This window comes from Artemia franciscana, chromosome 3, assembly GCF_032884065.1.
Source record: "Artemia franciscana chromosome 3, ASM3288406v1, whole genome shotgun sequence".
NCBI lineage: Eukaryota > Metazoa > Arthropoda > Branchiopoda > Anostraca > Artemiidae > Artemia > Artemia franciscana.
In genome coordinates, this window is record NC_088865.1 from 54,581,908 (window position 1) to 54,598,023 (window position 16,116).

General features: G+C 36.6%; 1 protein-coding gene across 1 annotated transcript in view; it reads left to right on the plus strand.

The window, feature by feature from the left end:
- Positions 1–16,116, plus strand: part of LOC136025425 (uncharacterized) — a 63,044-nt gene that overhangs the window by 38,414 nt on the left and 8,514 nt on the right. The window contains exon 3 of the mRNA XM_065701455.1: positions 3,396–3,615. Coding sequence (XP_065557527.1) covers positions 3,396–3,615 — 220 coding nt within the window. The remainder of the gene's footprint in view (positions 1–3,395; positions 3,616–16,116) is intronic.

The window sequence follows — 16,116 nt, forward strand, 5'->3', positions numbered from 1 at the left end:
CTACTACCACTGCTATTATTGATCTAAATCAAAATAGTTGAAGTGCATCCAGATTGTCAAAATGGGATAGGCTTGCCATCTTAGGACTGGAATAAGGTTTAAATAGATATTTCCATTGAAAGTTTATGTTGATGTAAAACTAAATCAAAAGACTCTGTGTACACGCTTGTTGTCAATAGGATGTATCAGCAATATTTCAAGAGCGACTGATGGTTTTAAGTTGAATTTTTCAGGGCTACAACTACTACTGCTGCTACTGCTACTAAACTATGTCAGAAGGGTTTAAGTGGATCCAGGTTGTCAAAATAGCATAGATACAGTTTCTTACAAACGGAAGTGTTTATTGCGTTTAGTTTCAGGGATTGTTAAGGGGGTGCAAAACTAAATCAAAAGAGACCATCCATACCATCCATCCATAGTATCAAATCCGTCCAAATCAAACCATCCATCCATAGTATCAAAAGGGTGTATTTTAACATCACAGTAACAGCTGGGGTGCTATGTTGGAACTTTCAGAGAATGTTGAACGGAATGAAAAGACACTATGTCCATCCGAGTTCATCATAAGGGAGCATTTGCAATATCTTAAACAGGTCAATGCATTGAGCTGAAGCTTATAGGGAATGTTCCATCAGATATGGATGCTAAATGGACGTATCTACAATGTGTCTTGAATGGCTAAGGGCATTCAAATGAAACTGTCAGGGGATGCTAGGGTATACGTTGAACAAAATCAAAACGTATTGTATGCACATGGGTTTTCAAAACAGCACATCAGCAATACATTAGAAACGGCTAAGGGTTTTAAATTGAATCTTTTAGAGCGCCTACAACTGCTATTTATGCTGCTACTACTAGTGCTACTGCTGCTGTAACTATTTATGTGTGACTGCTTGCGTTTGTAACTACTTGTAACTGAAGCTTACTATTTCGGATCCTATTGCCTGTGACTACGACTCTGACCACTTGTAATTACCATTTTGGCTAATTGTGGCTTTGACTGCAACAATTACTTACTTCTGCAGCTACTTACAACTGCAAGTGCAACTACTTACGACTTTGATTGGTAATGCTTAGATCTGTGACTATGATTACTAGCGACTGTAACTACTTGTGATAGTTACTGCAACAAATTAGAACTACAGCTGTGGCTGAAGCAATTATAAGTACTTGGAACTGCGACTGTGACTACCTGCGACTGCTACTGCTACCACTCCTATTTAACTAAATCAAAAGAGTTTATATCCAGGTTGTCAGTATCCAGGATGTCAAAAGGAATTAGATACAATATATCGGGAATGGATTAGGCTACTAAGTCGAAACTTTCAGGGAAAATCCAGGGGATATAAAACTAAACGAAAATAAACTATGCGTATCCTGATTGTTAAAAGGGTATCGGTGCAACTTCCCAGAAAACTCAGAAATGTAATATTTCAGAAACGGCTAAGGATATTATGTTTAAACTGTCAGGGCATATTTATCGAAAAATTTAACTAAATCAAAATCCATTATGTGCATCAAGGTTGTCAAATTTTTTTATCTGCAATATATCAAGAAAGGTTATGGGAATTAAGTTGAAATCGGCAGAGCATGTCGAGGGGTATAGTTGGTTAATGTGTGTCTTCACTCAAGGCTGCAATGTAATAGAGACCAGACTTCCCTCAGCCCTATGGAACCCCGAAGATTGTGGATATTTTCAACCCATATGTTTTCTTTCTTCGAATTCCGATCCCGACACATTTTTTAAAAACTCCTTCAAGATGCAGGTATTTGTTACATAAATAGGGAGTTTTTCGGACTTTCTTCTTTAAGAAAGAACTCTAATTTTTCTTAGGGTGGCTGTATCGAATCTGTGACCTGTGGTGACGTCATGACACCAAGAAAAGGCTAAAATTGTCTGCGATTAGAAGACAAGCGACAATCGATCCAAACATGGATCGTATAATAGATATATCTATTATTATAGTACACCTGTTATTAAAAATGGCTAAAAAGGTTGTCATAAATATAAATAGAATGGCATAATCTTGATTCTTTTTGACATTAAATAAAGAAAAAGCAATTTTTAATCAACTGAAAGTAAAGAACAACATTAAAACTCAAAACGAACAGAACTTATTTCGTATATAAATGGGCTGCCCCTTCCTCAATACCCTCTACACGCTAAAGTCTTTAGGACTTTTAAAAAAGGTTCCTATTCTAATTAAACGGTCCTTGTGTTTCACGATTTATTATTAAAAGATTGGGACAGACAGTCAAACTTTAGTCAAAACTTTAGTCATTCCCAGTAAAGCGCAAATGACGCTCTGGCCTTCAGAGTGTTTAATGGGGTCACAGCACCACTCCTATTTGCTATGGTTTCTGTTTGTTTTAAGTCTGGCTTCAATGTTAGTCCAAATTTAAGTTTGATTCGGGTTTCATCTATTCAGTGTTTGTGATTTTCAGTACAATTTGATTGTTTTTTTTTTATTTCTGTTCGTGTTCGGAATTATTGGTTTTTTTCATAGCAGTATTTATTCGTTCTAAGTTTTTCTTACTATAGACCTTAATCTCTGCTTGTTTTAAAGTTTAGATGTGGCTCTTAACTTTTCTTTGAAACATGTATTTTGGGTGAAAGCGTGTTGGAAAACTAGTTATCTAAAGAGATAACTAGAAATTTACGTTTTTGCTCGAGTGACCGCTATCCGGATATCGTGAGACCATTAGTTTGGTACAATCCACCCTTACAGAAAAAAAGAAAAGAAAAAACGTATCCGTGAAAAAAATTGGGAAAGTTGAAAATTGAATTTCTAGCCTAGAGGAAGTTCAAAACTCCAACGTCAATTTTCCAAATATTTCCTGCTCAATTTCACAAACATTTGTGATTCTTCTTGGACACGACGCCCAAATCGAGAATTTATGGTGAGGTCTATTGTTGGACTAAAGACATTTACCTTACGTTTTCTTTAATTCAACAGCTTTGGTATTTACTCGCAATGTAACACACCAGCTGAAGTACCAATAGAGTACTTCGGCGGTTTGTAGTTTTGTCTTACAAATTGACTGTTTTGGTCCGAACTTGGCTTATGACTATAAGTTGTTAATCTAGTCTTTTGTAAAACGTCTTCTTTAGGCATTTATTATATATGCAGTAGTGCCAGTTAAAGAAAAGATAGAGAAGGGATAGGAATATTTTAACTTTATTTTTAGTAAAGATGCAAAAAAGCTGTTTTTCAAAATTTAGAATGGAGGGCAATTTTATAGTTTAAAAAAACTGCATATAAAGTATTTTTCAAAATATAAAGGTCGGGGAAATAGCCTCCTTGCCTCCCCCCAGTTTGTATTTCTGAGTACATATGATACTTCACAATAAATTCTTGTCGTAAACACCTTGTTGTAAGATGTATGTATTCCAGGTGAATTTGTCTCGCCTTCTTTCACCGCTCCATCCTTTACAAAACTCAGAACAGAAGAAGATGCGAAACGTGTGCTTTTAGAATTTGATTTTAACCACAGATTTGGACCGTGCTCTGGTATCAGCCGTCGGGACCGTTGGAATCGAGCGCAAAAATTCAACCTGAATCCGCCTGAGCAAGTTCTTCGTATTCTTCAGAAGTACCCGAATCTGAACGCAAAGTAAGTTTATTTCTACTGTTCTTTTCTATTATATATGTGTTTATGCATATGTATATATATATATTTTAGATTAGTTGCTTGGGATTCAGTAGGGGAGACCGCCCATCACTAATCTTCTTTTTGGTATTCCTCGTGCCCCGATGAAGCTATCTAAACGTTTAAAAGATAGCCGATACCCTAAACATTCTAGTTTCTCGAGTAATTTTAGCGATTTTTAGCGCTGTTACTTTTTTCTAAACTGGCAAAATCTTAGAGACAGTCATTGTGGTACCCTCCATCATTATAATGATGGGGTAAACTGGGACGTCTATTCAATTATGTAAATCTGCATAAAATCAAAATGGAAAAATAAGTTGATCAACACGTAAAATTTTAGGTAGTATATCGGACATATTTTTTTTTTCAACACGAGACCTTTAGGGGCGTACCTATATACCCTGTCATAACTGGGACATAATGAGACTGTGCCAGATGTCCCAGTGCTCCTTGGTTGCAACATTTTCGGATTCTTTGCTTTTCTCGAAGATGGCCCTTGTAAACCTACAAACTCTTAGCAGCATTTAAACCTTGATAAATACACTATACCTGAAACCTGTATGGATTCGCTACCTTCGGGCGTTCATGAATGGCCAAGTACTGAAAATTCTCTAAAGAATTACAAAATAAGCAAAGAAACTTACTTTTTCAAACTTACTGAAGAAAGCTTTCAGTCATCTTGATCGAACTTCACTCACATGTGGGCTACTAGATGACAGTTCTTCAGTTGTGTTTTCAGATTTTTTACGGATCATTAAGACACTAAAAAGTTGAATGTCTGAGTTATAGCCGGTCTCCCCTTCTATAAAGTATTTGAATGTGGGCCTCTGCCCCTGTCACCCCAGCCCCAATAAAAAAGGTGAATAATTGGGTTTTACTGTACAGTTACAGGAGCAAATAGACAGGGTACCAGGTAGAAATATGGTGTTCTTGCTAGGAGACTTTAATGCTCAGGTTGGTAGAAATATGGATAGATGGTATCCTAGCCTAGGTAAATTTGGTGTAGGAAAAGAAAACAGTAATGGCTATAGGCTTTTGCAATTTTGTAGGTATAACAACCTAGTTATAACCAATACGCTGTTTGGTCACAAAATGGCCCATAAGTTGACATGGTATTCATGTGATGGTAAGACACCAAGCCTTATTGATTATGTTATTGTAAACAGAAGACTAGCAGGATCAATACAAGATACTAGGGTGTATAGGAGTGCTGTTATTGATGTTAAAAGTAAAGATCACCATCTAGTAGTGTCTAAGGTTAATTTAAAGCTGAAATTTCGGAAGGGTAACTACCTCCCGGAAAGTTGTGATGTTGGTAGACTCCAGGATGAAAATTTGAGAAAAAATTTCCTGGAACAGCTGAATACTAAACTTGAGAGTTTAAAATTTGACAATGTGGAAGGTGGATGGAATAATTTCAGAAGAACAATTTGTGAACTTGCTGATGCTGTCTTAGGGAAGAGTGCTAAGACTGCAACTAGGAATATTAGTGAAAAAGCTTTAGGGCTAATAGAGAGTAGAAGGGGTTTGTATAAGAATTATTTGAGTGATACGTCGTATGAAAACAAAAGGAATGTAAGGAAAGTGGAGAAAGCATTAAAATATGAACTAAGGAGATGTGAAGTGGAGGCCATGGAGAAAATTGCTGAGGATCTGGAAGATGCGGCTAGACGGCATAATAGTAAAATATTATACTGGTATGTTAATAAATTGAAAAGGAGTAGCCAATCCGGACTAGTCCCAGTTAAAGATAGAAATGGGGCCACAATAAGTGATAAGGAAAAAGTTAAAGAAAGATGGGTGGAACATTTTGAAAATGTGCTAAACCCAGATACAGTTGCAGAAAATATATAGATGAAAATGAAAAAGTTTGTGATTCCTTGGATGTGAAGGAAGTTTTGTTTAGTGAGGAAGAATTGGCGACAGTACTAAAAGGATTATAAAATAATAAGGCTCCAGATGCTGATAGTATGATTAATGAGTTTCTTAAATATGGTGGCTCTGAGGTTAGGAATAAGCTACTGAAGATTATGAACATGATTTTTGAAAAAGGGGAAGTACCCAGTGATTTTAGGAAAACCTTAAATAAACCACTATATAAGAAAGGTGACAAAAGTGAGTGTCGTAATTATCGAGGCATTAGTCTGGTCTCAGTAGGTAGCAAATTACTGAGTAATATGTTACTTTTTAGACTGAGAGATGCTGTAGACAAAGTTTTAAGGAAAGAACAATGCGGTTTTAGAAAAGGTAGAGGATGTGTCGACCAAGTTTTCTCTTAGGTTAATAAATGAGAAGTCCCTTCGTTGTCAAACACCTTTGGTCCTCAGTTTTATCGATTATGAGCAAGCTTTCGATTCTGTTGATAGAAGAGCGTTAACAAAGGTCTTATCGTTATATGGTATACCAGAAAAATACATTAAAGTGATTTGTGCTAAGTACGAGAATAATACCGCTGCGGTTAAGGTAGGAAATGAGGTTAGCAACTGGTTTTGTATTAAATCAGGAGTTAAGTAGGGTTGTGTTCTATCCCCCTTTTAATAGATCATTTTGATGGACTTCGTCTTAAGGAGCACAGGAAAGGCAATTGGAGACTACGGAATCAAATGGGGAGGAAAACGCTCCTGGACTTAGATTATGCTGATGATTTAAGCATATTAGATGAAAGTTTGAGCAAAATGAATAAAGTTTTAGAGGTTTTGCGAGTTCAGGGTGCTAAAATAGGCTTGGAAATTAATGTTAAGAAGACTAAGTCACTAAGGCTAGGAATAAGTGAAGATGAACAGGTTCAACGTTCAAGGTTCTTTTTATATAACCAATATATACAAAATATTAGGTAACTCAAGGCTGAGAGTATAGCTGGAATGCAATTGAGCTACCTTTAAGCAACAAATAAATAGTTCTCTTAACTAATCTTGGCAAAAATAAATAAAAGACAAATCCCGTGCCGTACAATACCATTTCCATTCTCCGCGCACCATTTTGAGACAATTAAATTTACAACTTAAAACCAATTGAGTCATAAGACATCTGGAGGCCTCATGGTCGAACCCCAATGCTTAAAAAAATAATAAACCTCCTTAAAAAAAACATTTTTTCATATTATTTAGATTTATAACTTTCAATCAACACTCTTTTCAACTTCCGTCTAATAGCATCTATGCTTACATTAAAATCAATCTCATTTTTCAATCTTTCCCAATGTAGAGGAATCAAATACCTCAGGCAAAAACGCGACCTCTTTGTAACTACCTCAGGAGTCCGCAGATTATATTTACCACGGGTTTCAACTTGTGAAGATGAAGGAAAAGAAATAAGACCCATCGATGCAAAATATCTGGGGAGCTTTTCTCGTTCAAGCTTAATCTTAAACATAACACTTAAAAATTGGATACTTTGCCGAACAGGAAGAATATTATGAAGTGAAAAAAGGGTCTCTGTTGTGGATTTTAAGGGGAAGTTTGATGGCGATGGCAGAAAAGGCTTAAGGATATGAACTGCTTTATTTTGTATAATCTCTAAAGGGGTAACATTACTTTTAAAAGTGTTCAAAAAAATAATGGATGCACAATCAAAATGGGATTGCACAAGGGAAAAGTAAAGGGATTTAAGAGCGCAATATGGAAGAAGGTTTTTCAGTCTGCACATTATACCAACTCCACGGGCAGACTTTGCTCTAACCTGATTAATTTGCTCTTTCCATAACAAATTCTCATCAAACACAACTCCTAAATATCTTATCGATACAACCCTTTCAATAACAGACTCAGGTTCATTCGCAGAAAGGGAAACTGATTCTATATCTTGAAACTTGTGACCCGTTCTGCTGTAAACAATGAACTTCGTCTTTCTGTTCAGAAGTAGTCTATTATCAGAGAGCCAAGTAGGCAATCTATCATATGTGGATGTTAAATTGACCACTAGCTCTTCACGAAATTTACAAGAAACGGTTGCTGTAGTATCGTCAACAAAGTGAGTGTCTATAGCAGAAACTCCAGTAGCTGAGCACAAATCATTAATGTAAACTAGGAAAAGCAGAGGTCCTAATACGGATCCCTGGGGAACACCAACCTTATCTGAATGCGGTAAAGAATTAAATAAAAAAACAAGTTTTTTTTAACTGAAAGTAAGGAGCGACGTTAAAACTAAAAACGAACAGAAATTACTTCGTATATGAAAGGGGCTGCTTCCTCATCAACGCCCCGCTCTTTACGCTAAAGTTTGACTCTTTCTTTCAATTTTTCTTTTTAAAACAGTAAAAAATTTTAGCGTAAAGAGCGGGGCGTTGATGAGGAAGCAGCCCCTTTCATATACGAAGTAATTTCTGTTCGTTTTAAGTTTTAATGTCGCTCCTTACTTTCAGTTATAAAAACTGTTTTTTTATTTAATTTCTGAACGCTTTTGAATCAATGTATGTTTTGAAGTTGGCTCTCCGCAGAGGAATAATTAAAACGAATTGCATATTTTTTTTTGGCTAAATGGCTTTCTCATAATTTTGATCGAATGATTTTTAGAAAAAAAAACGGGGGAGGAAGCCCAGTTGCCGTCCGATTTTTTGGTTAATTAAAAAGGCAACAAGAACTTTTAATTTTTTACGAATCTTTTTATTAGAAAAAGATTTATGTAACTTATAAATTAGCTTACGTAAAGAACTTTTGTATTCTCATGTTTCTATTACATATATGAGGGGTTTGCCCCCTCGTCAGTACCTCGCTCTTTACACTAAAGCTTAAATTTTGCCCCAATTCATGAAGATTGACCCCTGAATCACAAAAGCCGTAGAATAAATAGTTGAAATTACTAAAAATACTTCAGCGTAAAGAGCGAGGTATTAGGAGGAGGTGAGCCGCTCGTATGGGTAATAATTTCTGTTTGTTTTAAGTTTTAATGCTGTTCCTTACTTCCAGCTGAAAAAACTTTTTCATATTTATTTTTTTATTGTTTTTTTAAATAATGCTAGTAAATCCTGCGCTCTCTTCATGGAAATTTTCTTCCCCCATGACAAATTCTCGATTGAAAGTTCCCCCAGCATATCCCCCTCTTCTCAACCCCTCCCCACAACCAAAAAAAAAACCTCCTGAAGACGCCTGCACACTTCCCAACAAACATTACTATATGTAAGCACTGGTCAAAGTTTGTAACTTGTTGCCCCTCCCCCGGGGACTGTGGGGGAGTAAGTCGTCCCCAAAGACATAGTTATAAGGTTTTTCGACTACGCTGAATAAAATGGCTATCTCAGAATTTTGATCCGTTGACTTTGGGAAAATAATTAGTGTGGGGGGGGGCCTAGGTGCCCTCCAATTTTTGTGTCACTTAAAAAGGGCACTACAACTTTTCATTTTTATTAGAATGATCCCTCTCGCAACATTCTAGGACAACTGGGTCGATACGATCACCCCTGGAAAAAAAACAACAAATAAACACGCATCCGTGGTCTGCCTTCTGGCAAAAAATAAAAAATTCCACATTTTTGTTGATAGGAGCTTGAAACTTCTACAGTAGGGTTCTCTGATACGCTGAATATGATAATGTGATTTTATGATGTGTTTTAAGACTAAACTTAGTGAAACTTATATATTTAAAATCAGTATTAAGATGCGATTCTTTTGATGTAGCTATTGGTATCAAAATTCCATTTTTTTAAGTTTTGGTTACTATTGGGCCGGGTCGCTCCTTACTACAGTTCGTTACCACGAACTGTTTGATCAGATCTAGCATCATTGTATATAAGTATCTGCTGCCTCCCATGAAGATACGATTCAAGTAACCTAAGGCAATTACCACGAATACCAGCATTCGAAAGCTTATACAAAAGAATTTGATGAGAAATAGAATCAAAAGCTTTCTGTGTGTCTAAATTATAGTTGCAGGCGTTTCGCCACGGTCAAGACAACCACTAATATGTTGGACAATCAAACAGTTCGTGGTAACGAACTGTAGTAAGGAGCGACCCGGCTCAATAGTAACCAAAACTTTAAAAAATGGAGTTTTGATGCCAATAGTTACATCAAAAGAATCGCATTTTAATGCTGATTTAAATATATAAATTTCATCAAGATTAGTCGTACCCGTGAAAAGTTACGAGCCTGAGAAAATTTGCCTCATTTTAGAAAATAGGGGGAAATACCCCCTAAAAGTCATACGATCTCAACAAAAATCACACCATCAGATTCAGCGTATCAGAGAACCTTGTTGTAGAAGTTTCAAACCCTTATCGACAAAAATGTGGAATTTCGCATTTTTTGCCAGAAGACAAATCACGGATGCGTGTTTAATTGTTTTTTTTGTTGTTTTTTTCCAGGGGTGATCGTATCGACTGAGTGGTCCTAGAATGTCGCGAAAGGGCTCATTCTAACGGAAATTAAAAGTTCTAGTGCCATTTTTAAGTGACCAAAAAAATTGGAGGGCACCTAGTCCCCCTCCCACGCTCTTTTTTTACCCAAAGTCACCGGATCAAAATTCTGAGATAGCCATTTTATTCACCATAGTCTTAAAACCTAATAACTATGTGTTTGGGGACGACGTACTCCCCCGCAGTCCCCGTGGGAGGGGCTGCAAGTTACAAGCTTTGACCTGTGTTTACATATAGTAATGGTTACTGGGAAGTGTACAGACGTTTTCAGGGGGATTTTTTTTGGTTTAGGGGAGATTTGAGGGGGGGTTACGTGGGAGGATCTTTCCATGGAGGACCTTCTCATGGGGGAAGAGACTTTCAATGGAGGGGGCGCAGGATTTTCTAGCATTATTTAAAAAAACAATGAAAAAATAAATATGAAAAGTTTTCTCTACTGAAAGTGAGGAGCAGCATTAATACTTAAAACGAACAGAAATTACTACGCATATGAGGGGTTTACCTCCTCGTAATACCTCGCTCTTTACGCTAAATTATTTATAGTAATTTCAACTATTTATTCTACGGCCTTTGTGATTCAGGGGTCATTCTTAAGGAATTGGGACAAAATTTAAGCTTTAGTGTAAAGAGTAAGGTATCGACGAGGGGTGATCCCCCTTATATACGCAATAAAACATACGAATATAGAAGTTTGCTACGTACGTTAATTCGTAAGTTACGTATATTTTTTACTTATGAAAACGTTAGTAAAAAATTAAAAGTTATAGTTGCCTTTTTATGTAATCAAAAAATTGGAGGGCAACTAGGCCTCCTCTCTCGCTCCTTTTTTCTCAAAATCTTCCAATTACAACTATGAAAAGCCCATTTAGCCCAAAAGTATTAATATGCAAATTTCGTTTTAATTATTTATGCGCGGAGAGCCAAGATCAAAAAATGCATTAATTTAAAAACATCCAGAAATTAAACAAAAAAAAACAAGTTTTTAAAATGAAAGTAAGGAGTGACATTAAAACTTAAAACGAACAGAAATTACTCCGTATATGAAAGGGGCTTTTCGTCCTCAACGCCTCGCTCTTTACGCTAAAGTTTTTTAAATTTTTTAGAAGTCTAGTTAAGAGAAAGAGTCAAACTTTAGCGTAAAGAGCGAGGCATTTAGGACGAAAAGCCCCTTTCATATACGGAGTAATTTCTGTTCGTTTTAAGTTTTAATGTCGCTTCTTACTTTCATTTTAAAAAACTTGTTGTTTTTTTTTGTTTAATAATAGCCATAGGATGATCAGTGCAATACTCTTTTCTAAATCTAAACTGAAGTTTAGAAATGTAATCAAATTTCTCAAAAAAAAGAATAAATTCTGTTATATAGTGCCTGCTCTACAACCTTCGAAACAGCAGAGAGTATCGATATAGGACGATAATTAGCAGGAAGCCTCGGGAATAAATAAAATTATTTATTTTACATTTTTTGGAGAAAAATCAACCGTAGTTGACATCTCGGCAAATATGGGCTTTATAATCGGCCACTTTACTTATGCAACGTTGATTTTAAGCATTCTTAAAGAAGAAGAAGTCCCATTCTTAAAGAAGTCCCAACTATACCCGCTGATCACCTTTATGTAGTGCCACAATTCTTGCTGATTTAAATGTTGAAGGATAGACACCAGTTACAAATATAAGATTAATAATGTGGCATAACACCGGCGATATAACTGGGAATATTTCTTTGACCAAATTAGTCGAAGATCCATCAAGGGCTTCAGATGAACCGTTCTTCATTTTAGATATGATGTATTTTAGTTCAGTTGCAGTGACCGGGGAAAGGAACATGCTTTTATCAGAGGGAGGGGGCATGTGATCTTTAAATAAATCATTATTATTATTATTTGGAGAAACATGAGATGCATTAGCTGTTTTTTCACCGATGCTTACAAAATGAGCATTGAGCAAGTTCAATATTTCCTGCTTATTGGAAGAAAAAGTACCATCATCACGTAACATTTCATTCGGAAATGAAGATTTCTGAGACCTTCCCAACAGAGAGTTAATAAGTCTCCAAGTGTGTTTTTGATCCCCCACGAGCTTCTACAAATGATTTTCAAAATATCTAGCTTTTGCTTTCCGAATTAACTGTGTCAGGACATTTTTATACTTTTTAAACTCTTCTTTATTTTTAGTAGATGGGAATGACATAGATATTTTAAATAGCTTATTTTTTATTGAAATAGAGTGTAGAAGCCCGCGTGAGATCCATGGTTTTTTAGGGAGTGTATATTTTTTTTATTTTAATGCGCCTCAATGGACATACTTCATACAAGCACTCACGGAAATATTTTAAAAACAGAGCCGTAGAAATCTCAGGGCGTTCACATTCTAGAATTGCAGTCCATTCATTTAAATACAAAAGGTTCCTCAATTTATCCATTCCCTCTTTATCAATTTTTCGAGTTTGTTTAAATTTTGAAAATTTTTGTCTGTGATTAATTCCAACATCGGCAACTACCACACAATGGTCAGAAACATCTGTAAATATAATATGCGGAACAGTAACGGGGATAGTAGAAAAAATATTATCAATGAGAGTAGCCGTATCTTCCGTAACCCGGGTCGCAGACCTGCATGATGGTAAAAGTGATTTTGATAGGTTCATGCACAGAAACTCAAGCGATTTTTCATGCAAATGATTAGAAATTCCCGGTCTATTTGTCTGAGCTAACAATAAATTAATATTAAAATCACCCATTACCAGAACTTGCTCAGAATTCAAATTAGTCACATCTTCAATGAAGCATTCATAAATTCACAAAAACTCTTGTAACGAAGCCGATGGTGATCGATAAACAACACAAACAAGAACTTTCCTATCATCAATCACACACTCAATGCAAAGGCTCTCAAAAGTCATCTCTTGGTCATGCTTAGATAGTTGCTTCTTCACAACAAATGGAATATTATCCCGAACAAAAAGTCCAACTCCGCCACCCTGTCTGTTTTCCCTATTATTAGATATAAATTTAAATCCATCACAATTCATGAATTCTGCATTTTCATTACTTAAAAACGTTTCACATAGGCCTAAGATACTTACCCTGTGGTTACAAAGTAACTGTGAAACAAACTCGTTGCTACTAGCCAAACCTCTGCAGTTAAAAAGTGCTGATCTTAAGTTCCCATCAATTACAGGTGTTCCTAAATCCCCTTCAAATAAAAAATCAGTAGCAGGAAGGCTAGCTAAATGATCATCATAAACACCTTTAGCAAAAGGGGGAAAATCATAATAAATATTTTTTAGATCAAGCTGATCACCGAGGCGGCTCCCCAATCTTCCCCCAGACTCCCCACCACTCATGTGTTATATATAAATTCCATGTTTACCTTATGTCCCAGGCAGGCACGACGGAAAAATGGAAATGGCATCGCACCACTAATCAGGGAAATCGGGTAAAAAAGTGGTAGAGAACAAACAAGACCTCGAAACCTGATTTTTTTCACTAGACCTACTAACACTAGAAAACTTAAAAAAAGATAATACGCAAAAAAACGAGGTTGTAGAATCCAACATGTACACAACACTGTGACAGAAGTGGCAAGAAAATCAATCAAAATTTCTATCACAATACTAATAATAATCACAAAGGGACAGCAAAAACTAGCCCATCACTCTTTCCCAGGGTGACGAGGCCGTGGATTTGGATTCAAGCCAAAGCTTCGAGCCCTTCTGTTTAACACGCGTAAACTTTGTGGAATCTGGTTCACGGAAGTCCTTTGCTTTCGCAAGAAGTTCATTTCGAGTAGCGTTTAGCGTGGGGGGAAGATCGGTGCACACACGAATGCCGCTCCCCTTTAATTTACGAACTGAGTTGAGAATCCTCTGAATGTTCTGTTCGTTTACAACCGAGATAAATACAGGTGCCGGACGAGGCCTTCGATTAGTAACGTTAACGTGGCCTGACAGACGAGACGAAGCATTGGAACCACCGAGCATGCGGTTGCACTTCGTAATCTGAATGGGGTCGCTTATCTCCATTGTAACAGATAAAAAAAAATTCACATTTTCTTCAACTGTTTGAGACGGCCGCTCAGTAGGCATGCCATGAATTAATAAGTTCAATTTGCGGTCCTTGATATCACTTTCCAGTACCTGATTCTCCAGTTGATCACAACTTAATTTTTGATCCTCCAACTCCTTTTCCAGTTGCCCAATTTTTATATCTCGATCGGAGGCATCCTTTTTTAGCGTAGCTATTTCCCCCGTAAGGGACTGAATGGACTTGTTGATGTCTTTTTGAGAACGGATTACAGCATCAAGTTTTTCCGTTAAAATCTTCACTGCTTCATCAAAGTTCTTTTGTGATACTGCCATAATGATTGCAATAAAGCCACTTCCTTATTGATTTAATGCAGCATGTAATCAAGCACAGGTAAACAGTAAATCTCCGGGCGAGCCAAAACCGGTTAGCTATTTCACTTTGCAATGCGACCTAGATTGAATAAAATCCAGTCAAACCAGTCCAATTAGTATTATCGTGACATTAGGCTACGAAAAGATTGATCAGGTTGGGAGCTTCATATTACCTTGGTAGTATTATTAGTAAAGACGGTGGGAGCAGTGAAGATGTTAAAAGTAGAATAGCTAAGGCTCAGGGTTTTTTTTTTCACAGTTAAAAGAAGTTTGGAAGAATAGAAAGATAAGTCTGCAAACCAGGATTAGAATATTGGAAGCTACAGTGATGACAGTGGTCAAATATGGCTCTGAAGCATGGGCGCTCCGAAAAGCAGATGAAAATTTACTAGATCTTTTCCAGAGAAATTGCCTACGGATTGTTCTGGGTACCCGGCTGACTGACCGTATTTCAAACAGTAGGTTGTACGAAAAATGTGGTTCAATCCCGCTTTCTAGGGCTATAATGAAAGAAGGGTTGAGATGGTTAGGCCACGTTCTACGGATGAAGGATGACAGATTACCGAAGATTGTCCTTTTTGGCCAACCGTCTGGGGCTACACGGAAAGCAGGTCGTCCTTGTCTAGGTTGGGAGGATGTCATAAATAAAGGTTTAAAGGAAATGGGAACTTCCTGGGAGGGTGTAAAGAGGGAGGCTTCAAATAGATTCGGTTGGAGGAGGAGCGTGCGTAGCTATGTTGGCCTCAGGCGGCTTGCTGCTTCAGTGAGTTAGTAGTAGTAGTAGTAGTAGTAGTAGTATATCACTCCCAAAAATAAACTGTTAGTACAAACTTTTAAATCAGATTTAGCTCACAAGTTCGTGTTTGGTTAAGAATGAAATATTGGCTCATTGACAAAGCATGGATTTGAGGCTATAATTCGAGTTTGTTATGCAGAGTGCAGTCTTGGCTGAACAGTTGCGATTTTCTTCTATAAACTATACTGCATTTATTACATTTAATGAGCCACTCATAAGTCAAAATGATTAACTAAACGTAGGAAACGATAGTGAAAGTAGCAAACAATTACCAAATTTAGTTATATTAGGGTTAATATCATATTTTCAATTTAATCTCTATTTCTTCCTCTATCATGCTTTTGGTAAGTTTTTTTACTTCACCTTTTTTTGTTCTTTTTAGATCAATGTTTCTTTTGGTTTAAAGGGATAATTTATCAGTCATTTTTACCACACGGATTAATTATGAGCACCGGGAGCATAGACTTCGCCAGGGCCCCGTTACTCAACACGTGGCAAAATTGTATATATTGGATAAAGGATATCTAATTACGCATTGCTAAAATAATCCGGTTTTTGTTTAGTTCTAAGTCATGAATCAACAATTTCAATTTACATGAGAAATTTTGATGTAAATTTAGCTTCTCCTTCCGGTTAATTCATCGAAGAATCGCCCATTTTGTGAGATTTGTTTTCATCTGGGACTCGTTGTGATTCTCCTTGTTGCTTCTCTCGTAACCGCAGATTTCGTTCACGATTCGATTTGATTATCCTAGTCTCTTTTCTGCTTACCTCAATTTCTTTTACATTGTTTAATCTGGATTCGTTTTGAAGCTTGTTGTCACATGTCTTCTAGCGAGAGATCTCGGTGTGCTTCATTTTCGTTGATCATTACCTCAGACATTTTTCATGGCTTTTGCTTTAGTTGTCCGGATTCATTCAAAA